Source organism: Ambystoma mexicanum, chromosome 4q (assembly GCF_040938575.1).
Source record: "Ambystoma mexicanum isolate Mex_15411 chromosome 4q, UKY_AmexF1_1, whole genome shotgun sequence".
Lineage (NCBI taxonomy): Eukaryota > Metazoa > Chordata > Amphibia > Caudata > Ambystomatidae > Ambystoma > Ambystoma mexicanum.
In genome coordinates, this window is record NC_090928.1 from 643,699,056 (window position 1) to 643,726,108 (window position 27,053).

Consider the following 27,053-nt stretch of genomic DNA (forward strand, 5'->3'; position numbering starts at 1 on the left):
GATCTGCCTCGGCCACGCCGGTGCGACGAGGATCATCCTGCACCGGGACCTCTTGAGCTGGTTGACGAGCCGGAGTAGCAACGGCAACGGCAGGAACGCATAAAGGAACAAGCCGTCCCAGGGGAACGAGAAAGCATCGCCTATGCTCCTCGGTTGGGGAAACCTGCTGGCGAACCTACGGCACTTGGAGTTCGCCGCGGTCGCGAAGAGATCGATCTGGGGTTCGCCCCATCGTCAGAAGAGTCGGTCCACTTGATCCTGGCGCAGTTCCCACTCGTGGCACGAGCGCAGCTCTCTACTGAGTGAGTCGGTGATGGTGTTTTTATCCCTGCCAGATGAAAGGGTACAAGAAACATCCCTTGGGCGACGGCCCAATGCCACAGATCCTGGGCTTCCTTGGATAGGGCAGGGATCTGGTTCCGCCCTGCTTCCGAATGTAAAACATCGTGGTGGTGTTGTCGGTGAAGATCCTCACCACCTTGCCCTTGAGGGACGGAAGGACCTGAGGGCCCAGAACACTGCACGGACCTCCAAGATGTTGATGCGGAGTGTCTTCTCCTCCGGGAGCCAAAGGCCTCTCGCGTGGAGACCCCAAGTGTGCGCTCCCCAACCTTCCAGGGAGGCATCTGTCGTCACCGTCACCTGGTGGGCCGGGGCTAGGAAACCTGTTCCCGCCGTCAGATGAGAGCAGATACCCCACCATCGTATCGCCTGACGGAACGCTTCGTCGAGCGGGATCCTGTCCTCGAAGCTGCCCGTCGGCTGGATCCAGTGGGCGTCGAGGAATTCTTGCAAGGGCCGCATCCGAAGTCTGCAGTGGCGCACCAGATAAATGCAGGAGGACATCATTCCGAGGAGGGACTTGATAGACCTCACTCTGGCCACGTCCGTAGCCAGCAGACGTTGCACCTTTCCCAGGATGGTCCTTATCCTTTCCTCCGACGGTGAGGCTCGCCGCGCCGCTGTGTCGAGCTGTGCTCCCAAAAACAGGGCGACTTGCGACGGGACCAGGTGGGATTTTGGAAAGTTGATGGAGAACCCCAGGTCAGTGAGCAGCTGGACGGTCTTCGCAGTGTGTTCCACGGCGAGCTCCCTTGTCCTTGCCCGTATGAGCCAGTCGTCCAGGTAGGGGTAGACGTGGATCCCCTGCAGGCGCAGCCGTGCCGCCACCGGTGCTAGGCACTTGGTGAACACCCTGGGCGCCGATTTTAATCCGAACGGGAGGGCCTTTAACTGGTAGTGTCGCCCTTTGACCACGAACCTGAGGAACTTTCGGTGTCTCTTTAGAATAGGGATGTGGAAGTATGCATCCTCCAAGTCCAACGACGACAGGAAATCGCCCTCCTTCAGCTGTCCCAGCACATGCTGGAGGGTGACCATCCAGAACTTCTGTGCCTTGATGTATTTGTTCAGTCGTCGCAGGTCCAGGATGGGACGCCATCCTCCTGTCTTCTTCTTTACGAGGAAGTATCTTGAGTAAACTCCGGAGCCCCGAAGCCTCTTTGGAATGAGCTCGATGGCACCTTTCCTGAGCATCTCCCTTACTTCCAACAGCAGTTGAGGGACGTGATTTTCCTTCCTGGCCACGGGTGGAATGCGGGGGCACTTCTTCTGGAACTCGAGGGCGTGCCCCAGGGCCAGGGCGTCCAGCACCCAACGGTCGGTGGAGATGGACTCCCACACGCCGACGAACTTCGTCAGCCGGCCTCCCACCGGGGTGCTTCGGCAGGGGCCCGACCCGACAGTCGGTTCAATCTTGCTTGGAGGCCGCTTTGCCTCCTTGACCACCTTGGCGACGACGGCGGGATCCACCTGACTTGCCGCGTCCCCTGTAGGCCTCCTGCGACGAAGATCTTGCTGCTTGACGGTACGTAGAGGAGCTGCTGCCGGCTCCCTTGGAGGCACCCTGTCTGCCTCCGGAGCTCCGAAAGGACGGCCGTCGCTGTTGGAGCACACCCAGTGCACGGGCCGTCTCCGTCTTGATCGCCTGAAGGGACTCATCAACCGCCTTGCCAAAAAGGTTGTTCCCATCGAAGGGCATGTCCAAAACCTTGGTCTGTACGTCCTGGCGGAAATCCGTCGCCTTGAGCCATCCTCGTCGTCTCAGGCAAACGCTGTTGCCCAACTGACGGAAACCGGTGTCGGCGATGTCCGTAGCCACCGTAATGGCGTGGTCCGAGGCAATCTCACCTTCCTGTAAGATTTCCAGGGTCTCAGCCCTCTTGGTGTCCGGAAGGAAGTCCAACAGAGGGGCGATCTTGAACCACAACTCCCTGTCGTCGCAGGCTACGATGGCCAGGGCGTTGGCCGCCTTGATGGTCGTCGCTGCAGATGAGATGACCCGTCGTCCCATCGCATCCAGCTTCCTACCCTCGCCGTCCGGCGGGGAGGTTGAAGTCGAGGCCGATGCCCCCCCGCTTTCTTCTTGGCCGCCGCCTAAAGTACCAAATCCGAGGTAGGTTGCGCCCTAAGGCACAAGGGGGCAGCGTCGGGGACCCAGTACTTCTTCTCGTACTGGTCCCTCTTCGCAGGAGCCGTGGCAGGGTTCTTGAGGAGGGCGAGCCCCTCATCCCAGATGTCATCAAGAAGCGGTACGGCGAGGACCGTCTTCCTTTTAGCCTCGCGCCGTTGGTAAAGGAACCCTTTCTTCTTCTTTTCTTCGGGGCAGAGCTAGAAGAGCTTGGATGCCCTGGAAATCATAGCATGGAAGGATCTAATCTCGTCGGGCGGGGACGCCCGGGCAGGGGGCGACGGGGGACACGTCCTGTCGTCGTCTCCGTCGTCATCCGTACCCGTCGTAGTCGTGTCCATGCCTGTATCATCCCCGTGGGTAGTGGACCGGGGGGAAGGCAGAGAAGGCCGCAGAGGCGGGAGAGGAGGCCTAGGATGCATCCTCCTCCTCTTAAGTGGTGGGCTCTCCGAAGGTCCTGGCTCCGGTTCCCCCATCGGGTCTGGCTCAGGTACTTCCGTCGGGGGAAGGGGCAACCTAGTCCTTATCAGAAGGACTGGATGGCTGACAAAATGGCCGCCGAGGTGTCCTGCGGCGCTGGAAACGACGGGAGCGTCTGCGACACCGTCGCTCTCGTCGTCGCCTTCGTGGGGATCCCTCCCGATGGGCTGGGCCTCTTCCACGACTTGGATGAGCTCCTCTTCAGAGGTCGTGTCCGTATCCACGATGGCCACCAGCCCCTCTCCCACCCTTTCTAACGAGGACTTCGTGGGGGTCTTCTCGATGGGCCTGAAAGACGAATCCCTCCGCGGTGGCAGGGAGACTCTGGTACCTGAGGGCGCCTCCACTGGTGTAGCCTCCACAGGCTGAGCCAGGGCCGCGGCGACATCCTCAATCGAGGTCTTAGCAGGGTGAATTAAGGCCAACGTCACATTCTGTACGCCTGGGGCCTTCACCTTGGGGGGAGGGTCCGAGCCTCGCTCCCCCTCTGCCGGAATCTTCGAGATCGACCGGGGCCTCTGCAGAAGCTTCGGCGGGTTCTCGGACTTCCTCTTACCCGAGCCAGAGCGTTGGCTCGTGGTTGATGGCGCCGGGGAGGATGTGCCCTGCCTGGCAGCCAAGGAGCCCGACCGTTCGGCGCTCCCGGTGCCCGCGGATTCGCAGTGCTTAGCCTTTTGTTGGACCCCCGTCGCCTGGGCGCCCTCACAGGACTAAGAAGACCGCTCAGACTTCTTTTTCTTCTCACCTGACGGGCTCTTCCCTTCCAGCCAGTTGGCGAGATGGAGGTGGCGATCCTTCATGGTCCGCTCCGACATGTTCCCACAAAACGCACAGTCCTTTTCCTTGTGCGTCTTGTCCTCATGAAGACAGTAGAGGCATAACAAATGCTCGTCCTCCTTGAAAACGTTCTGAAGCTGGCATCCAGGGCAGGTTCTGAACAGCTTCCCGGGCATCGAGCTCCCTTTCTCCTGGGCCATGACCGGGGTAGGCCTCAGAACTTCTGGAATCCTCCAAAAGCGTAACTCGACGAAATGTTCACCCTTGAGGGGCGTAGAAACTCCGAAATGGATCACCCTTGATCGGATGTAGACACGGTGGAGCTTGAGGCTCTATTTAACCGAAAGAATGAGAAAATCTCCTGAAAAAAGCGTGAAAACGCAGCAAAAGCTCGAGAGCTACAGCATGAATACTCCCAACACTTGAACGTGCAGTAAAAATCTGAGGATGGCTGCCAGGGGCGGGGCTTAGGGAGAGAGCAGTCATTGGCTGGGGGCAGTATGACCCAGAGACCAGTGATTGGTTACTACTGAGAAAGACAGATCAGAAACGAAACGGATACTGATTTTTTTCTATACCGAGGATTCCCGGCCTGACGACGGGGAATATTCATGAGCATGTGAATCCATGCCAGACCCCATGCTGGAGAATATGAAATTCTAACTCGTAAATCACTTTGTGCAGGATCTACTATCAATGCAAGGGGAAAGATGATCCTTCAAGGAGAGTTTAAACCAAGTTGATTACATCAGCATCTTGGGGCCAAACCAAAGAGCTTCTTGTTCATTAGTGGGAGGAAACTGAATTATGCCATGAATGAATAGCAGCAGTAAACTAGCTCAAACACCCCTGAGCGATGCTTCTAGGTGAATATGAAGACGAGCTCATGACCTATATGTTGGTCAACAATTAAAAATCATGCAATGACTGTGCTTCCTGCTGAAGTGCATACTTTTCTTGGGACTATCCCATTTAGTGAAAAACCAGACACATTCTGCAATTCAGAGATTGTAGAAGAACAAAGCCCTTCCTTCTGGCTGGGGTTGGAGTTGAAGGGGAAATGGGCTGGCTAACTTGGCAAATCAATGCATGAGTGAATGAATAAGTGATTTATTCTGTGCCTCATGTTAGTCTACCTTCATTTCTAGAGTTTCATCAAATTTGAACATCCCTACAAAACAGCCAAAATATTACAAGCGAGGCAGACTTGCAAAAAATCTTATTTTTGTGTTTTCATAGAAGGGCTGATGTGAATATATATCATCAATGATGCAGCTGGGATTTGATTGGCAAGTCCAGTGACAATGAAGCTTCATTTACAAAATCACAAAGATATTTTAGAAGGGTAGAAAAAGAAATTAATGATTTCACCAATGAAACTGCATGAAGAAGATAATCTCTTGTGTTTGTGTACGGCAAGGATGGCAAACTCCACAAGCATGGTTATAAATCCAAGGTAGCATTTTAAGGTTATCCTTGAAATAAATACATTTTAAATGCACTTCATAGAGCACAAAACACAAGATAAGAAGTCTACAATCTAGACGTGGGTTAATGACTGGAGCAGTACTATCAGATATTGCAAAATTTAACACACTGATGCAGGGATTTCCAACAATACATCACAGACGAGTGTAAGGGAATGTGTTCACATCTCAGAACGGCTATAAAGCAGACTGAATTTTAGGTTTGTGAATTTAAGTATCTAAAGTTTTTTCAAGTACAAAAGTCTTTCAACAAATTAACAGAGTAAAATGAGACATGTGAGAAACCGGAGGGTATTCTCACTCCTAAATCCCTTGGATCCACTGCGCCGGTGGCCAGGGAAAGGCCATTGCGTTTGGATCCCGATCTTGGGGGTGGAGAAGCGAGGGAGGTCCACCTGGGTGGAAGGACAACAGGGATTGAGAGTGGGGTGCCCTTGGGCAAGACATGTTATCCCCCTTTCCATATTAATGGCCAGCCCAACCCTTCCCCGACCATTATGGGTTATTGTAAGTCAGATCCAATTGTTTCCCCACAAGTAACACCTACTGAGACGAGGAAGAGGCAACTAAGAGCAATACGACTACACTCTTACCACTCTGGTACTGGGACAAAGATCCCTGTTAAGAGCAGTGAAGATCAGGCATGTCACTTTAATTGTGGTCAGGGAGGGCTAATTGGACATCCACACCTGCAGCATGTAAGGGGCTGCAGGTGCATTTGATTTGATTTTGATTTTATTTTATTTATAAAGCGCAAAAAACCAGGCCCAGGGGCAACCGGGCGCATACTCTTAAACATGTTACAAAAAGCAGTAGTTACAGTGAGTAAAAGGAGATCAGTCCAGCAGCAAAGGGAGCGATAGGAGAAGCAGCAGGGAAGCCAGTGCAAGCAGCAGGGGACTTTACTTGAGAGACACGCCGAGGCACTGAGGTCTGGAGAGAGAGGCGGTCCATGGAAGAGTGGCGTGGGTGCTGGGGCTCCGTAGAGCAGACCAAATATTATGAAGGGAGTTGCATGAAGAGTTGCATGTTGTGGTCAAGATTCTTGTTCCCCTGTGTTAGCAGGTCACCACAGGAGTGCCTGAGGGGCAGGGGTTGGAACCCTGACCTCAAAAGCAGCCGTTTGATCCGTGCTGCTGGAAAAGCTGTGAACACCACCAGTGGGTTTCCAACAAGAGACCCGGTGCCATAGCGTTTGAACATTTCCCATTCTAAAAAGGAATGCTTTGTATCAGAGTGGTTGCGTGTTTAAGGAAACAACCCCTCTTTATTGAATACCAAACTGTATAAAAACTTTACGAATAAGCAGAACTGTTACATCCTGAGTTCAGAAGTAAATCGAACTTTAAATGCTTAATGGCGTTAATAATCCTGCAAAGCTGCGGGAGATATCATCAATGATAGGTAGGCGAAGGCCTGATGTAGTATTTCTACAGGAAATCCACTTGAGTGGAGATCAAGTGGGGTATATTTTGAATGGCTTGTATGTAAAAGAGTTCGAGTTATTTTGCAAGTAACTCCCGGGGAGTACCTATTCTTTTCAAAAGGGGCTTAAGATATAGAACGAATACTGTATGCATTAATCCAGAAGGGTGGTATGTTGCATTCAAATTACACACTGAGAATATATGCATGGCTATTGTGAATGTTTATGCATACAATGTAAATCAGGATGTTTTCTTTAAGAAGCTGGATGAAGTGTTAGAGCAGCTTGATTGTGATTTTAATACCACAATTAATGTGGAAAAGGATAAGACTACTTAGGTTAATTCCTATGCGGATTTGAAAGCGAGGAGAGGTCTTCTAAGATTATTAGATAAATGGGATATCCATGAGATTTATGGCACATGGTACATCTTCCCGTATTGATTTTTTCCTTGTTAGTATAAGTATTTGTGGAGACATTTGTAGTGCTTCAATTGGAGATGTGATCATTTCTGATCATGCTCCAATTATGTTGGCATTGGACGAATCTGCTTATGGTTCACCGTCCAAGAGGCAGTGGCGTTTGAATATACAGTTACTTTTGTCAAATACATAGAAACAGAAATATTACTGTTTCTGGAGGATAACTTAAACTCAGTGAGCAGTTTATCAGTGGTTTGGGATGCGCTGAAGGCAACATTGCAGGGTAAAATCAAAGGTTTTGCGTAGTATCGAAAAGTCAGTGAGAGAAGGTTATGGTTGGCCTGGAGGATGTGTCTAAGGCATGTGAAGTTCGATACTGTGACCGTCCGAGTGTGGAAAATATGTTGTCATTGACCCACGCAAAGCGAACCATAGATTGTGAGCTTCATCAGAAGGCAGAAACGCAATTGTTTTACTGGAGGCAGGCATTTTGGAAAAGAGGTGAAAGGTCAGGGGCATTATTACCGAGTCGTATACAGCAGAAAGGAAACAGGCAAGTGCTCTTTATTGTGGATAAAAAGGGGATGGTGAAGAGGAAGAATGCAGAAATTTGCAAAGAATTCAGACAATATTTTGCCTCTTTATACAGAGGTAATGAGACAATTTCAGAGGTGGATATTAATACTTTTCTTAGTGTATTAGAAATGCCGAGCCTACATGAGCAGGAGAGGTTAGGCCTAGATGCAACAATAACGGTAGAGAAGATTGAGAGCTCAATTGAAACATTGGCCAGAGGTAAATGCCCTGGCCTGGATGGATTTCCAATACAGTTCTACAAGACCTTTAGTCAGATTCTGTCCCCTTTTCTTGTAAAACTGTTTACAGAAATTCTGAATAATGAGGAGGTTACTGATTCAATGAAGACCACATTAAAAACGGTTATTCCTAAACAAGGTAAGAATTCTTCACATTGTGGAAACTACCGACCCATCTTGCTTTTAAATGTGGACGTGAAGATTCTGGCGAAAATATTTGCCATAAGATTAAATGGCCTGCTCCCAAAGTTAGTTCACAAAAATCAAACTGGTTTTGTGAGTGGTAGGAATAGCAGTGATAATTTGAAAGAGTTGCTTGATGTAATTTATCTAAGGAGAAATTCTGCAGATGCATGTGCAGCAATAAGTATAGATGCTGAGAAAGCATTTGACAGAGTGAGTTGGGTTTTTCTGCGTCAGGTTTTCCTTAAGATACATTGTGGGCCAGTTTTTCTTAGACTTTTTGGAGCCTTATATGGGGATGCAAAAGCAGCCGTAATGGTTAAATGGCAGTCGGTTAGAGTGCTTTCATATTTTAAATGGTACTAGGTAAAGGTTGTCCTTTATCTCCACTATTGAGTTTGTCCTTTAGCTCCACTATTGTTTGACTTATTTATTGAACCGCTTGCCACTATACTTAGGAATCATCCTAATATAATGGGTATTCCGTTTGGGGAATATGTGCCCAAAGTACTTTTGTATGCAGATGACCTCTTAGTCCTAATCTCAAACCCGGAGTGTTCATATCCGGAGCTTCTGGCAACTCTGCATGAATTTGGCAAATTCTCTAATTATAAAGTTAATGTTGCAAAGACTTTGATTTATCCGATTTCAGCATCGTCTCATGGGGGTTGTTCGAGGTGGATCAGGAGATGTGGGCTGGTTCGGGTCTTAAATATTTGGGTATTCATATAAATAGGAATGTGACGTCCTTGCTTGCATACAATATCCTTTTGAAAGTTGCAGAGGTAGACCGTCTTTGCTGTAGATTGGAGAAGTTAAAACTAACCTTATGGGGGAAAGTTAACGTAGTTAAGATGTCCCTTCTTCTGAAATGTTTATATGCTTTTAGCATGCTCCCTCTGCCGCTTTCAAAAAATGTATTAGCTAGCATCAATAAATCCTTGGATAAGTTTGTGTGGGGGGAAGGAAGTAGAGCGAGAGTCCCGAAAGATGTTCTTTATAAGTCAGTGAAGCTAGGCGGCTTTGGTTTTCCTGACATAAAGCGGTATCATTCTGCATTTTCGCTACATGCGTTGCATCATTGGTTCATGTCTGATCACAGTACTTGTGCAAGTTGGATTAAAATAGAGGAGGAGTCAATTTCTCCTGTCCCACCGGATGTTCTTTTGTTCATGAATAAAAGATTGCCTGTTGGTACCACTCTGCCTTTTGTAAAGCACTTTGTGAAGGAATGGCGTAAATATAATGAGATTTGGGAAGAGAAATACTTATTGTGTGCAGATTCCAGTTTATGGAGAAACCAGGCGGTGAAACAAAATAACCATTTCTTGTCATGGATCGCGTGGCAGAGAGCTGGTATCTGGAAGATTGGACAGGTTTATGATGGTCAGAATAGGATTGATTTTGAGTTTCTGCGCTTTAAGTATAAGCTGAAAGCGTCTGCAATGTGTTTATATAATGTTCTGCAGGAACTTGTTGTTGTACTTTTTTAGCCGTTCAATGCTACAATGCATGCCTCACATACAACTTTTGTTCTCTCAAAGACTGTGCCCTTGTCTGCATCTACTCTGTATAAATTGATTACACCCTCTGCATCCAAGTTAACATCGCAATGTGGTAGGGGGAATTGGGATTCGGATTTAGGTTGCACATTGTTGGATAGTGATTGGAGCCGCATATGTGCAGGCCCAGATAAATACAAAGTGGATTTAGATTTGAGATGTACACAACAAATAATTAATCATTATTTATACTGGCCCCCATGGAAGATGAGAATGAGTAAATTGAGTAATGTGGACTGTTGTTGGAACTGTAATAGGGGGGTGGGCACTACACTGCACATGTTGTGGTTATGTGGTAAAATTCAATTATTCTGGGATGTGTTTTTAAGAGGTTGGAGTTGGTTCTGGATCTCTCTATACCCAGAGATTCACTTGTTGCTGTGTTAGGTTTACTGCCTTCAAATATTGGTTTGACTACAAGTAAAATGTTTTGGATATATAGAGCTCTTTTGCTGTCCAAGAAGCAGATTTTGAAATTTTGAAAAAGTGTTACCTCTCCTAACATTGATGACTGGTTGCAGAATTCGTCCCTTTTGTCCAAGAGGGAGAAAATATCCTTTAAGGCAAAAGATCAACTCGATAAATATGAGAGGATGTGGGGTGCATTTAATGATCTCTACGCTTAAAATATTTGATTGTGTTCTAAGGTTCTTATTTTATTTGGTTTTTGTGTTTGCTTTTTCATTTTATTTCTTTCCTTTACTTTCTGTCGCATTACTCCCTGTATTCTGTTCCCTTCTGTTACTTCACTTCTTAAAGATTAATTTTGGAAATGATGGGTGAATAAGTATCACCTTGTACATTTGAGATATGGTAGTATGTTCTATTGCTTCTGTAAGGTCCTAAATGTATAAATAAAGTTTTGGAAAAAATAACAAAAAACACTTCATTCTGAATTCTAAAATGAGCGAAACTTGAAAACCCACGCTATACTGAAATCTGAAGTAAAAGGAACGATAACATTGAACCAAAGAGAGGCATATTGAATACCAAATTGTGTGAAAGCTATATATGACAGAAATTAAAGTTACTGTAGTGACAAGAGTACTCAGTCCATAGTCCCCTGTCCTCCATCCCTGTTGGGATCCCCCAACATGGGGACGGTACCGAAACATTTGGCAGGGAAAAATTGAGCGTCACTTTAGATTTAGCATAGCGCGCTTGGGGGAGCGGCCCCGGGAGAGAGAATTCAAGGCCCTCCTCCCTCACTCCCCCCCCCCCCCCCCGAGGACCAGCAATCAGGCACTTCGCCTCTGTCCCCATTTTAATACATTGGATGCTTAGATACCTGGCTACACTAACATATTAGCCCCTAGGATACAAGCAGAGGAATGTGGGTGGGGCGTATGGAGGAAAGTGGACTATGCGTACTATAGTCACTACGTCGAGTTACTTTAATTACTCATACGTCCCGTTTCCTCCATCCTTGTGGGGGATTCCACCAAACAAGACCATAGGGTTCAGCTTTAACAACCTGCCTCATATCTGGGAGGAAGCAAAAAGGTTCTTCCGAACCGCCTGACCATACTCTGCTTCACGCCTGGAGCTGGTATTCAGGGAATAGTGCTTACAGAAGGCAGACAGAGTGGCCCAAGAAACCGCCTTGCTGATGACATCCCAAGAAACATTCCTCAAATGTGACGGCCATGACCTTAGTCCTGACCGCATGGCCATAAATCCCCTCAGGCGTATACGCCTTCAAGATGGTCTGGACCATCCAGCAGGCGATAGAGGCTTTGGAAGCCTGGGAACTGGGGTACAAGCCCCCGAAAGTGATGAACAATTCCTCAGACTTCTCAAAAGATTTTGTCTGTGAAAGATGGAACTTGAGGACTCTTTTGAGGTCCAAGGAATGTAGAGCCCTTTCTGCCTCTGAATCAGGGTTCGGGAAGAACACCGGCAGACAGATTTCCCGGTTCAGATGGAATTGAGAGACCACCTTGGCCAAAAAATGTGGATGAATGCGCAAGATGACCTTGTCACTATGAAACGTGGTGAAGGGCTTGCACGATGATAACACCTGTAGCTCGCTGACCCTGCAAGCAGAGGTGAGAGCCACCAACAACACGGTTTTCAGTGTCACCAGCCGGATGTCCACTGAGGTCATCAGCTCAAAGGGCTTGTGTTGCAAGGCCGCCAGAATCACATTGAGGTCCTAGACCGGATGCGGTCTATGCACCTGGGAAAAAAGCCTGGACAGTCCCTTGAGGTGGGACTTAACTACCAGTTTGGCTGCTGAAAAGAAAACAAAATGGACACCAAATAGGTGTGGCAGGTATCCACCTGAACACCAGACAGAGTCAGATGTGCAGAGAATTCCAGCATGTCGTCCAGGGAGCAGCAGATGGGGTCTAGCCCCTTGCCGCGAGCCCAGTGGCAAAACCTAGTCCACTTGCTCTTCTACTGGGATCGAGTAGACGGACTCCTGTATGATATCGCAGTTGTCATCCAAAAATTGAGTATGATGCTGTCGCAGATGGTCCGGTCCAGGCCACGAGGGACAGCCTGGCTTGGTCTGGGAGCTCCACTGCCCCGCTCTACTCCATCAGGAAGACCCTGCTGGGGATCAGAAGATGGAGAGGCCCCGGGGAGCACAACTGCAGCAGATCCGAGAACCATGCCCTCAAGGGTCAGTGGCAGGCAATCAGGATGAGGCTGCAGCCTACCGACGCCTGGAATTTGTGGAGGGTCCGCTGGAGCAATGGGGACGAGGGAACATGTAACACCTGAGGCCGTGCCAGCATCTCTGGACGGTGTCTCCCAGAGACCCCTGATGCAAACCAGCCCATGAAACAAACCGGGGGCACTTGCAATTCAGAGACAATGCAAATAAGTTCAGATCCAGAAACCCTCCATCTCTGGAACAGGGGCAACAAGGTGTTGATGTGTACCTCCCACTCGTAAGTGTTGAACCGCAAGCGGCTCAGCTGGTCCGCTTCTGAATTGCTGTCCAGTGGGAGGGGAACCAGTGAAATACAAATTCCTTCCGGCAGGGCTCATTCCCAGATTCGAAACCGGCACCATGCACAGGAGTGGAGGATGGGGGGTGAGGGGGGGGGGGGGTCGAACAGGTGCCACCATGTTTGTTTAGGTAAAACTTTGTTGTGGAGTTGTCCGTCCGGACCAGAACTGCCTTGTCCCTGTTGAGGGGCAGAAAGGTTTTGAGCACCAGTCCCACTGCACTGAGCTCGAGCAGATTGATATGCAGGAGCGCTTCACCCCTGGACCATGAATGATATGATATGATATGATAGTTGATTTATATAGTAGCCCTCTAGATTAGCCCCTTCAACCCAAAAGAGAGGAATTTGTCATCACCACCATAGTGGACTCTGGCCAGGCACAGGGGGCTCCCAATGCCACATTGCAGTCCATCAGCCACCATCGAAAATTCGGGACGGGAAGCGGGGGTATTGGGATCCTGTCTAACCAATTGGCCACCAGTTGGAGCTGGAGGCGCCTCATCTTGAGGCGAGCGTGCCACACTGTGAGCATGCAAGATGCCATCAGACCCAGAAGGTGCTGGAACCACCATGCCAAGACGGTCGTGCTGGCCAGAAAGTGCACCCCCACCCCCGCTTTGCCGAGGTAAAGGAGCCTCTCAGGCATGGGGAGCACCTGCTGCACCGCTGTGTCCCAGCCCAGTCCCAAGAAGACCAGATCCAGGGCGAGAGTCAGCTGTGACTTCTGCCTGTTGAGGGAAAAACCCAGCTGGTGAAGAACGTCTGCCAGCCGTTGGCACAAATGCATCGTCCCCTCTGGTGCGCTGGCCCTGACCAGCCAGTCGTCCAGATAAGGGTACAAGTGATGACCCTCTGGGCGGAGGGAACCTGCCACTGCATTCATCAGTTTCATGAAGACACCAGGAACCGACTTGAAGCCGAACAGCTGCACCTTGTACTGTAAGTGGTATGACATAATCGTGAACCGCAGGAATGTCTGATGCAGTTGAAAATTAGGACATGAAGGTACGCATCCTTGAGAAATAGGGAACAGATCCAGCCCCCAGCGCACAGGGATTCTGCTATGTGCGCAGGAGTAATCATCTTGAAACGTTTGAGTGGTAAAGACAAGTTGAAGAATGACAGGATAATCTAGGATCTGCTCTTGCACGTTAGATGAAAATTTAGTAGTATGTATCCATGCCATTCTTATCTTGACCCCCAGGCACAGCCCTCTGCTGGCTGTGTCGATATGGGAGATCAAAGACTCCATGAGGTCCTGCGCAACTGCCCAGGCATCCACCAGAAGGCGGCTTGCCTCTGCAGAGGGAGGTCAGGCAGATACTGCCAAAGCTCCCGCCAAAGCTTCTGGTTAGCCGTGGCTAAAAGGGCACTGGCATTGGCCTGCCACAAATGGAACCCTAAAATGGCATAGCAACGTTGCCCAAAGACTCAAGGACCTTGTCCTCTTTAAACAGATAACTGGAAGCGGTTCCCAAGGAGCAAGACGACAAACACAATGGTTTAGAATAGAGTGAAACCACAGCCACCACTGAAGAGTGCAGCTGAAGATGGAAGGCCAGAAGGACCGGCTCCCCATCCGTCAACTTGAACCTGCTGTCCAACTTCTTAGTCATCTGGGTGTTGGCCTGGGCTTGCCCCAGACCCTTTTCACCACCTGCAGGACATCTTTCTGGAGAGAGATGCCAGAACGGATTGTGGTGCGTTTTCCCTAAACCTCTGCTAGCACTCCCGACTCATGGGGGGTCTTCTCAGGCATGGGGTTCCCCCAAGAACTCTGCAAGGCACTGTAGGCGGTCATGAATGGCCTTAACAGAAACTGAGGGTTCATCGTCCTGGTCGTTGTAATCCTCATCGCCGTCATTGTGCCCTGCGCCACCTGTTTTTAAAAATCTTTTTACAGCGGGGAGTCTGGGCCCTGGAACACGCGTACTGGTAGGAAAACCCCCTAGGTCCTGAACCGAAGACAGGTCCAACGGTTGTTGAGGGGGAGACGGTGATGGTACAGGAGGAGGTCGAGGGGTATGAAGAACCAGCAAGGTCTGGACCAGCAGAGGGACAGGCACTGGAACAGGCAGCGCTGGAGGAACAGGCCGAGGGCCCAGAGGAGGAGAATTTCCCAGAGGAGCCCTGTCATCTGTGGTGGAATGCATGAGAAGGATGAAGCACTCAATGACGCAGCCCTCAAAAGTCACCGGGTCCCGAGAAGCCCGGCCCTCTGAAGCGATGGGTCTCCGCTCCTGATCGAAGTGCTGAGGCGCTTGAGGCGTGTAACCGTAAGGCTGTGAAGGGTAAATGTATCCTGGAGGAGATCAGCCGCCTGCACCATAAAGTCCACTGCCGCTTGCAGAGGGAAGGGGACTGGAACCTTCATACAGGGCCCATTCAATGGACGAGAGTACAGGAGGGCCCTGCACAGATCCAAGATGGCCACTCTAGCAGGCTCCACCACATGCTTATCTGCCATCTTGGGGCCTTGCCCCACGCACTGGGCCAGAGGGCGCGAAGGTCCTGTGCCACGTCCTGGTTCAGCCAGGAGGGAACACACCTTGGGCCTTGAACCCAAAACAGAGGCATGGATCTCAGAGAACACTCTGGTAGTCGCTGAGCCCTCGGCCGGCTGGCCGGTAGTCAAATAGCCTTGACTTGCGACCTCGGAGAGAGCGTTGGAAGGCTGTGCGTCCTCTGCACCTACGCCAGTAGTCATGCTGGATCGCACCGAGGACTGACTCTTGGCGGCAGAACCAGACGATCCTTTACCCCTTGATGTCGATAAGGAGGACGAACTTAATCGCCCTTGCAAGGACAGCCTAGTAGGGCCCCTGAGCCTCGCGGCTTGGGAGCCGAAAGCCTTGACGGCCTCAGGTCTGCCCACAGATCGCCTGGAAGAGTCCCCGGGCTTCTTGGCTTGGAAGCCGGTAGCCTTAGCTGCCTCTGCCCTACCAGAACCTGAATCCAGGGATGGAGTCTCTGCGCTGAGGAGCCGTACTAGGGTCTACCTTGTCTTGACATGAGGTCCTGGAGACAAAGTCTTTAAGGTACGCTGGAGAAGTGTGGAAGATCTCCCTCCAACGCGACAACCGATTCTTCAATGCCCAGTGACCAAGAGCACTGCAAGCCGTGCATGCGTCCCAGGGGTGGTTGGTCCCAGGCACTCAATACAGAGCGCATGGGGGTCTGAGGCAAGGAACAAATGGTTGCAGCATGCACATCTCGTGAATCCTCCTGCAGCCGACATGCGCCGGGTGAGGCGAGGCACTGAAGGGAGTTGAAGATTGAAAAACAAAACCGGGAGCAAACGGAAATTTGAAAAAGTCTCTGCGCCTAGCTGCCAGGTCCGATAGCGTCCATGCGGAAAAAGAGACTGAGGTTCGGCACAGGAGACCAGGGGCGCGAGGCCGGGCCCCATGGCTGTACTAAATGTAAAGTGGGAGCTCAATTTTTCACTTCCATAGGTTCAGATACCATCCCCATGTTGGGGGACGGCCAAAAGTATGGAGTAAAGGGGACGGGACGTATGAGTAATAGACATTGAAAGCAGAATTAAATGGAACCCTGAAGTTTATTCCAACACAGCCAAGATATTTACAGGAAAACCAACCATAAGAAGAGCTCGCAAGTGAGGCCAAGAACCATAAGGAGACGACAGATATTTTATGTGATACTGAAACTAAGTCTTGGTTAAGGGAAGCCCCCCCCCCCCGCACCCCCCCCTGAGACAAAAAACATTTACTGACTTGAGAACGGAGTGTCAAGGTGTTTTTGTGTTTAGAACTGTGTTTCTTGGAACTTGGGGAAGAGAACCCCGAGTATTGGTTAAAACTATCATCCTGAACTTAAAAAGTAATTTTAAGACCGTTTGTTCGGAACTGACTTATACTGGGGGATGGGAGCTGAAAGGAAGCTGCAAGCTAGACGAAGCTCCGAACTTTATGTTGGACACTGTTTTCTTCGGGTTGCTGACATCCCTACACATTGTATAAATTTGTTTTTACGGCAAGCATAGGTTTTGGACACAGACAGATGCTTCAGTTGAACTCTTTGACTCAAGACTTTCCTTAGTTTCATTTAGGCAGGGAACTCCCACCTTAGCATTGGACAAGTAAACCCTCTTTCCATCCTGGCATTTGAGTTAATAAAGTGTTTTGATTTGAATTCTGTTGTCTGTGTCTTGCTTCATGATGCTTTCACAGAGCCAGATGCTACAGCTGTGAATCCGAAGCTGCGATCGACCAGCGACTTCATGAAAATGCCATATTGTGTGAAGGGGGAGTTAAAACCCACTTGTGACAGATTGAGGAGTCACCAGGGGTGGACTGGGAACCAAAAGTGTGCCTGGAAATATTTTGCAAAGTAGCCCCTACTAATCATATGAATATGCCGAACCCCTGTAAGTACGGTATGAGTAGTCTTACAATAACATTCAGAAAAAAGTGTCCAAATGGTGATTTTCAAAGCACATTTATCCTTATTTAGGGATAAAAAATAGATTTAAACATACCAGAAAAACGGGCATATAAGATTTGTTACGAGTGAGGACAACATACTGGGTGCTTCATAACAAATGCTTCAGAAAAGAGGCCCATGGTAGCAGAGTTCCCTGTATGCCGGTCCTGCACTGGGAGTCACAGGGTGAATAGAAGGCCTCTCCCTGGGTGAAGCCACGAAAGTAGAATATAATTAAGTCACAGATTAGAGGCTGCACTCTGCCATGGTCTTAAAATCATGTTGTCAACAGTGGTGAATTCAGTCAACAGTACATTTGGTTTCCAGCACAACTTTAAGTTACTACCATGAGTGGATTAAGTCTAGCACATAGCAACTATCTATGGTATGCTATCTATGGTATGTTCCTGTCTTGAATGTGACTTGGAGAGGTATGCAGGCTTAAAATGAAATATCTCTAATGCACTATAATTTGGGCAGAGGATCCTAGGAGACAAAAGACAGACATATCTCATTTATAAAGCTGAAGAACTCTAAACCACAATCTCTTCTGAAACCAATACTAATACAGCAACCTTAGGAGAGAGCCTTTGACAAAATAAAACACTAATAGAAAGTGAAAAGAGGGGGAACTAGGAACATACCACATTTCAATATGCCAGAGTGACTGGCTACTCACTAGGACCATGAGTGAATAACAACGTATCTGACTCTGAAGTAAAGAGGAGGGATAAAAAGAATGGCAAAAAAGCAATATAAAAGGAAAGGAGAGACGTCAGAAGCATCAGGACACTACACACTAATCCATTACTATCCACTGCATCAAACATCCAATATGCAATTATTTTGAGTACACATTTTGCAGCCGACAACCACATTTGCCATGGTGCTTACACTGTTGGTCTGCTGCCTCAGAGACTCCCTCCCCACTATTTGCCTATTTTTACAGAGTAAACGTGGCGGATACACCCCTTATCTGTAGGGCTGAATGCACTCTCAGCACTGAGATCGTTCGACCAATTGGTAGCTTCAGGATAGATAGTTGCCCGGCAACACATTTTTCTTGATTCCACTTCATGGCAGAGAATCCCAATAAAAGATGAGAGAGTGGCACGACCGAAATTCGATACTCATGCCAGCCATCACTATTCGCTGACTGATTCAAACACACAGTACACCCCCACCCAACTCAACAGTTAAACATGATGTTACTGTACTAGTCTTCGCCAAAGCAATTGTTATGTTCCTGCAATTTACAGTCCATCATGTAAATTCAAACTGAAGTCAAATGAATTCTTAAACAGCCCAATGCGCTTGAAGGCCATAATAATGGCAGTTAAGCACTGAACACATGTCTTCTAGACTCCCTATTTAGACCATAACTTATTTGAAGCAGATTACAAGTTGTGCAGTTTGAAAAACATAACCAATCAAATTGTTTACATTTTAGATAACACCCCTCCTTCAACCCCGCAATTATTCTCATTAAAAAAAACCTCTGCGAATGGATACAAGGGAGCCAGGCAAACCAAAGGCACTCAAGAAATGAAACGGTGGCTTGCTCATGTTACACACATACCCGCACACGCACATGCCCATGCAAGGAGGTACATTGATGAACGGCCTTACATCACTCTGCTGCTTGCTCCGTGGAGGGGTCACCGTATTTATTTGCTTGTTGGCGGCCTTCAAAGCGGCATCTTTTCTCGCCTGCTCCAGGAGGACCCGGGCCCGTTCCTTTAGTTCTTCTTGTCTGGATAACAGGCGTTGCTGTAAAAATCAAGAGGCTGTCGAGTTGATACATTTCACACGAATTTCTGATTAGTATACCATAGCTATTCCCTTCAGAACCCCCACAATTAAGTGCTTAGCACGCAGCTCTAGAGACCGTGCATTAGAAACCCTGTTCAGAAACAAAAAATAAATCAAAAATAGAAAACACAATGTGCATTGAGTTTTGGTTTGTCAAATACCAGTGCATAGTTTATTCACCTAAGAGAATTGCATTCTTTTCGTGATAATGAATGACACTAGCAAGGCAAAATGTATATAGGAAAAAAGTTATGCTCCGGTATGCTTTGAGAACACCACCTTTGCTTTCTGAGGACAGGCTGGGTATGTATAATCGTGAACATCTTCACTACTGTGTTCTTGCCCTCAGACTATGGAAGAGTGGCATAATGATGTGTGTAGCAGCAGTGTTTGTTTTCTTGCCAGCAATGCAGGAAGCATCAACACTGCCTCCTAACTTGACCAATCAGAGTGTGTGGGGGGAGGATCCAGGACTGCCAACACATGATTGGCTGTTTGAATGTGTTCTGCAAAATAAAAATAAAAAAGAGGAGTGAAAAATCTGTTTTGAGTGTAATTTGAAACCACATAAAACAAGCACCAACAAAGCAAATAAGCCTGACTTTATGCCCGTTGAAATCCTATTCCCAGGGTAGAGCACCCAGATGCCAAGGTGCTGCCATCAAGTACCTAAAAGGGCTTCCTATTGCACATACATATGCCAAAGTACCGCCAGCACACAGATCCATCCAAACCAGGTGCAATGCAGAACTCTATGCGCAAGGAGAGGTGAGCGGCATTTCTCACCAGACCTATGGACTCTTCATATGGTCTCTGATTTCTCCTCTCTCTTCTTCTCCCATTAATGGTGGCACCCGGTTGGAGGCCCTCCTGGCCTTCTTCGACTCCTGTAAAGTCATCATACATGTTTATGTGAATGGTACCGTCCTGGTCCAATGCCCTCAGGCCAATCTTCTCCTCTTCGATAGACGCTTCCCGCGCCTCATCAATTTCCTTCCATCTCCTGCTGTCCCCTCTCTTCCCTCCATGGCTTCCTTGCCTCCCCCTGCTGTCTACTCCTTGGCTACCTTGCCTTCTCCTCCTTCCTCTTCTGCTCCCCCCTTGGGCTTCTTCTACACTTCAGTAGGGCATACCTCCGATTCGTACCCCTCCCCAGAAGTCTTTCAAGAACAGCAACTTTCTCCATATTGCCACTCTTAACTCCTGCTCCGCTGTCAAACACTCCGACATATGCTGCCTCCTAGAAGAACTTGACCTCGATGTCCTCAGTCTCACCGAGACATGGTTCACGGGCAGCTCTGTCACAAGCTTTGACACTCTCCTCTCTGACGGCTACAAGATTCTCTCCGCGCCCAGGTCCAACTATCCCAGAGGGGGTGTAGCCCTGATCTTCCCCGAGTGGATTCCTGCCTATGTCACTCCTACACAGGCCTACTACTCTTTCGAATGCCTGCAGGCTCTCACTTCTAGCCATTCCGTTACTGGCCATTCCCTTACTGTGGCTACCATCAATCGGCCACCTGGTCAGATCTCCTCCTTCCTCTATGAGGAGTCAGACCTCTCCTTTTCCCTCCTGGTTTCAACGACTCAACTCCTCCTTCTTGGAGACTAACATCCACCTCGATGCTTCCAGTCCTTTCTCTGGACTCTTTTGCGAGCCCTGCGACTCTCACTCTCTATCCTCCCCCCTGGCCCGTCTCACTCTGCAGGGCACAGTGTTGATGTTCTGATCTCTACAGACCTTTCACTCTCTTTCCCTTTCACCACTCCTCTCTCCTGGAGTGATCACCTTCTCCTTCCCTCCCAGCTTTCTCTCACCCCTCAGGCCAAGCCAACTCAAGCACTCCCACCTACCCTCTCGGTTATCTGACCCATGAAGCGTGCGTCAGTTTAGGCTTTTGCTGGGGAATTCCCCCCCCCCCCCCTTTGCTGACTCACACCCTGACACAGCCCTCTCCATGCTCCACTCTGGTATATCTGATCCTCTCAATATTCTTGCCCCTGTCACGAGGATCCGCTTGAAGCCCAAAGCCAGGTGCAACTCCTGGTATGACTCAGATCTCGGCACCCTTAAACAGGAAGGTTGGCTGAGAGGAACTGGCTTGCTTCCGGTATATACTTTGACAAACTGGCCTGCCGCCTGCTCCAAAAGCAATACCGGCTCAGTCCGCACCAAGAAGAGAGCCCACATCCAAGCCCGTGTCTCTGCGGCATCTAACAACTCGGTCAAACTCTTTTAAATCTGCACGGAGCTGGCCAATCATGCTGCAATCTCTACATCTCCTGTCCCCTCCCAGTCCCTCTGCACGGCCTGGCTTCTCATTTCATCTCTATAACTCAGGACACCCTGTCCTCTCTCTCTTCCTCTCCCCCCGCCCCCTCTACTCGCTGCTCTTCCTCTGGCCCTTCTTCGACCACATCTCTTCCCTCCTTCTCTGCCTTTCCCCTTTTCTACCCAGACAAGGTTTCTAGACAAGACCGATCTATGAAAGTCTCGTCAAAACAGGTTCACCCCTGTTCCTCAAAACCATCAAGGACCACATTGACACCTCAGCCCCTGGCCTGGCTGACTTCTGCAACCACTCCTTCCCCCCTGAAGCACTCCCTTGTGCACACCCTTCTTAAGAAACCCACAGCCGATCCCTCTTGCCCGGCTAACTATCGCCCAATCTCCATCACTCCTTTCCTGGGCAAACTCCTGGAGAAACTGGCCATCTCCTAACTTAATCTTCACACTGAATATGTTGGTTGTCTCCATGACCATCAGTCTGGCTTCAGAGCTGCAGAAGCACAGAAACTGCTCTCCTGAACATCAGTGAAGAGCTGCTCTCCAACCTCGATTCCGACACCCCCTTTGTCCTCATCTTACTTGATCTCTCTTTTGCCTTTGATACGGTCAACCATGCCATCCTGCTCAACCGTCTTCGTGATAACCTGGGTATCACCGATCAGGCCCTGGCTTGGATGACCTCTTTCCTCTCCGATCGACCCTCCCAGGTCGAACCTGGGTCCTTGCTCTCCTCCATCTCTATCTCTACCTGTGGTGTTCCCCAGGGGTCTAACCTCTCTCCCTGGCACTCGTTGCCCACCGCATTGCTGCTCTCTGCCCCAACTTTCAGTGCTATGTGGATGACAACTCATTTTCAGGGTCCCTACCGCCACTTCTTCTCCTTCTCTCATCTCTGACTGTCTGTCTGCTATCCAGGAGTGGTGTGACGCCAATGATCTCTGCCTTAATGCCAGTAAGACAGATTCTCCTCATCAGCACACCTGCTCCCTCCTTTCCTGTCACTCTCTGGCCAAACTCAACTCTCTTGGCCCTCTTCCTGCTCCCACCTGTGAGGCTAAAAACTCAGGGTCATCTTCAACTCCACACTCTCCTTCTCTCCTCACATCTCTGATGTCGCTAAGAAGTCGCACTACCAGCTGCACCCCTTCAGAGGTATTCTTCCTTTCCTCTCCTTCCCCCAGAAGCTCACTGTCTCCAGAGCTCTGGTTCTCTCTAGGCTGGACTACTGCAATAGCCTCTTTCTAAATCTGCCTGCTTCTACTCCGCCCTCTGCATCTCATCCAGAACAGGACTGCGAGACTTCTCTTTGGCCTCAAGCCCAGGGATCCTATCTCTCCAGGACTGAAATCGCTGCACTGGCTCCCCTTGGCTGCGAGGATTAAGTTCAAAACCCTCTGCATTGTCCACAATGCCTTCTGGGACCTGAGGCCTCAATACCTTCCACTCTCTCTTCCTAAATATGTTCCTTCTCGAGCTCTTCACTCATCCGCCTCCAACTCCCCCAGAGTCCGTCGCTTCTCCAAGCAACGAGTTGGTGGTAGATCTCTTTCTTCGGCTGGGTCCTCCCTCTGGAACAGCCTCCCCGCCTCCATGAAACTTGAGGGGAACCATCTCTGGTTCCTGAAGCACCTCAAAACCTTCCTCTTTGCTTCTGCTTTCTCTCCTCCTCTTCCCCTGCTGAACTCCTGGCTGAAACTGAAACTGCACTGGTCACCTGGATACCCACTGATCTCGGGTCCAGGTCCCCTCCCCCGCCAGTTGCACCCCTGCACTGCCTCCTTGGCATCCCCCACACTTGGGGTCTGTTTTTTGTATTCCTACAGCCCCCTACCAGCACTTCCACCTGATGTCTGCACTTACCCTTCCACCTGATGCCTGCACTTACCCTTGCACTTGCCACCAGCTGGCCGCACTTTTACTTCTGCTTATTTATCTATTATTTTTACTGTCATTCTCATGTACTGCACTGCCCTCTCCCCCTTCCCCCCCTCCACTTTTTCCCCTTCCCCCTTCAGCTGCACTTGCGCAAACTCATTGTCACCTGGCCTAGTAAGATCGTTGTCTCCGTCTTCCCTCTGTTCCCCTCCTTTGCTTCATCGCATCTTGAAACACTTGTGTATAGGCACGTTATAAATGCCACATCATATCATAATTAGCTTTTCTTGTGGCAACGCCCTTTCTGGTTCTGGCTTGAAAGAGAAAATGTGACAGAAGGAGCATGTGTGGGGACAGCGAGTGAGGCCGTTTACATTACATGCATAGGCTGCCCCAGTGCATCCTTCTGCATTCTGAGGAGACAAGAAGCTGTGACTGCAAGGAGAGCTACCTTACAGTGGAGTTACTATGTCTGTGCCTCCGACCTCCTGGCCGACTTGAGCTGAACAGACTTCCAACTGCTGCTGCACGTCGGAAAGACAATCTCCCCGCCCTGCTTCCAATAAATATTAAGAGGGTCATATTTCTAAAAGTATGTATTGGTGATTTTTTAAAGGTTTTGTGGGCGGTAAACAACCCTACATGTTAGCACGGAGAAATGCATTAGGTAAACAGTTAGAACAACAAATTACTTATCCCTGGTAATGTTTATTCTTTTGGATGTTCCGCCCATGGATTCCTCCATCATCCATCTTCCTGTGGCAGCAGATTTCGGAAACTTTTTCATCACCAGAGGGCGTCATGCTGCCTTGGCGTCCAGGTTCCTCTGCGCTCTACACGATTGGGGTGGATATGACTTTGGCATCGGTATAAGCAGGCTTCACCACGCCCCCAGTTTACTCATTTTTTTCCCCCACGTTGGGGAATTCAGTTTCATCCTCTTTAAGAAATAATATATTTGCTTTGTCTTATTTTGGTAATAAAGACATTCAAGGAGGGACCTTGAAGGAGCAAGTGCTCATATTCAATGGGTAGGATGATAGGGTGGTAGGACAATTTGTTTTTCTAATGGATTGTGCCCTCCCACGGATTCCACATCTTGGATAAACACCCATGGCAGCACCCTCTTTCAGGAGAACGGGAAAAAGAGCAAACTCACATGCAAACTCTGACAGAACATCTTGTAAGACTGCCCCGCCAAAGCGGGTATCCTGACCTGATACAGTGTCCAGACAATAGTGTTTTGCAAAGGTATGCAGCGACAATCATGGTATATGCACCAAGTTGGTACTCTACCTCTGGAGTGCTGAAGAGACTGTTAGCCCACTTGTGGAGTCAGCCCCAAACACTTTCAGAATGTCTTTACCTGCCCTAGTGTCGCATTCAGAGACAGCCAAGACAAACCACCTTGACAGAGGTTCTTTTGACGTGCCTTTCCATAGTCCTGGCCTGGTAAAACAGATAAACAGCTGGTCTTATTTCCTGAAATGGCTGATCTGAGAAATATAAAAGCTTGAAGCCCTTTTGGGGTCAAGCCTATGTAACCTCCCCTCCTCCTTGGATGGATGAGGAGAGGGATAGACATTTAGTAAGTGAATTTTCGGAGCAAGGTGAAATTCTGACACTACCTTAGGGAGAAAAGATAGCCACACTCTTATCATCACTTTGTCCTTTGGAAAAAAACTGAAAGAGTGCTTGCAATTTGCTCATTCTAAGAGTAGAGAGGATTTCCACTAGAAAACTGGTTTCCCAGGTAAGGAGCTTGAATGGGAGGAATGCATTGGTTCAAATGGGTCTCCCATCAAGAAAGTCATGACTAAATGTAGGCAGCACCACGAAGGGTTCAGGGAAAGATTTTTATCATCCCTTTTAAGCATTGTATTACACTGGGAGTGGAGAAATAGTAACCTTGTTCAGGTGTGCACTTAAAAATGGAAAGCACTGCCATGCATCCTGTGAGGGATCAAAGTGTAAGACTAGGACACAGTGGCATTTTTGGTGTTTATCAAATACTTTCCTTATCAAAAGATAAAGAGGGGTTGGGGAAACCTTACCTATCCCTGTCTGTAAGAGGGGTTTCCCTGCCTCAAAACTAAGGAAAGTCTGTGTCAGGATGTCTAAAGCAAAAAGAGTTCTCTGTCCTGTGTCCAAAATCCTAAGCTGACTCTCACACATTAAACTTAATGTAACGTGAAATGGGGAATGTCTCTTAGCTGAACACCTACAACTTCCTTGCAAAGTTCCAAATATAAAGTCTCTAAAGTGAAGAAAAGAAAAATGAATAAATATCCACTAGAGAAGGGCCTTCCCTTCGCCTAGAGTCTTTCTGGTTATTCAAAACATCACTTCTCCTATATTCCATAAGCCCAAAGGGGATGACTCTTCCCTTGAGTTTTCTTTGTTGGCACAGCACTTTACAGTACTTTCTCTGGACCACTGATGCCTTTTTCAGAAAGGGGTGTGGTTCTTCCCTTTTGGTCCACAATCCAAAAAGTGGGGGTGTAAGGAACTCATGGTGGCAACAATAAAAACAGACACGTGATCACAGTTCAAGGGAGTTTATTAAACTGTGTATGCAGGTTGGAAAAACTCCTAATCTAAACCTAAATCTAAGATGGAAGCAAGCTACAACCATCAAAAAATAGTAACAGTCCTAGTGGCATCTTGTTAAATAAAAGGGCCTATACCAGTGGTATTCAAACTGTGGGTCGCGACCCCCTAGGGGTCCGCGGGTGCATCCCAGGGGGGCCCTGAGAGCTCAGCATGAAAAAAGATTTTTTTTTTTTTTTTTTTTTTTAGATTGGAAGAAATGGGCAGGGGTGGCCCACATGGGCGGGCTGAAGCATGAAACTGTCTCAGGCAACAATGAAAAAGTGGCCCACAGTTGTAAATGGATATTCATTCCTTTAGTCACAGACTGGGCCTCATTACTACTATGGCGGACCAGTAACAACGGTGCTGGTAAGCTACCGGCACCGTAGCTACCGTTCCGCCATATTAAGAGTTGTGCTCGTGGGTGCTTGACAGCCCCCGCCAGGTCTGACCTCAGCTCGTCGGATGCACCAGCACCGTTATTAACGGTGCCGGTGCATCCGAGCTCCCCATTCCCATTTGAGCCATATGGGGCTCAAATGGGAATGGGGATCTACCGGCACCTTCGAAAGGGCAATTATCATGTCCGCCTAACTCGGCATGACCTAGTAATTGCCCATTCGCGGGTGCCAGACCCGGATGCAACTCCAGTGGCAGCCGTGCCGGTTTTACCGGCACAGCTACCGCCAGAGTAGTTATGAAGCCCACTGTTTCAATAGTACCGAAAGGGGTGCTTTGTGTTAAAATGTAAGTAAATTGTGATATATTCAGCAACAATGGTCAACATTACTAACTGCATAGTTAAGTAACTCATCAAAATGGTCCACATTGGCCAAAATGGTGGCCCATTTTGATTGGCCCAAACTAGCATTTTACATTTTTGGTACAGGCATTGCCCTATAGGCCTGTCCGAGCCTGGCGGCTCATCCATAATGGCAAGAGGCGCCCACCCAGTGGCCCCTCACCCATTATGGAGGAGCTAAGGAGCCAGCCCAGTGAAACAGTGAGCACTCCCTCAGCTGCTTTATCCAGCTAATGGAGTGCTCCTGGGCTGGCTGAACTGTCAAAGGGAAACACTGTTTCCCTTTGACAGTTCAGTTTAGTTCCCCAGCCGCACATGCTCACTGAGCCATGCAAGTGCTGGGGCGTTTTGCTTCGCCAGCATTGCATAGCTCATTGGAAATGCTGGCTGGGGCACTGCATGTCTGAATGTCCGAGGGGGAGCTCCTGCGCCTCCTCGCACATACCGACAGAGCAGCTGGAGCAGGCCGTTTCAGCACCCACACACAGGCCAATGCAGAAGGTACGTTTATGTTCATTGTTTTTATTTAAACATGTGTATGGATGCGTTATGAGTGAGTGTATGGTGATGGATGCTCATGTGAATCATAGAGTGATTGCTGTATGAATGTGCAGCGCCTTGCATATACACATAATCATGTTCATTGTGTTA

The 27,053-nt window shown here is 48.9% G+C and overlaps 1 protein-coding gene across 5 annotated transcripts in view; it reads right to left on the reverse strand.

The window, feature by feature from the left end:
- Positions 1-27,053, reverse strand: part of EHBP1 (EH domain binding protein 1) — a 2,510,899-nt gene that overhangs the window by 857,389 nt on the left and 1,626,457 nt on the right. For all 5 annotated transcript variants that reach the window (XM_069608212.1, XM_069608214.1, XM_069608215.1 and 2 more), the window contains one exon: positions 18,661-18,801. In XM_069608212.1, the coding sequence (XP_069464313.1) occupies positions 18,661-18,801 (141 nt within the window). The remainder of the gene's footprint in view (positions 1-18,660; positions 18,802-27,053) is intronic.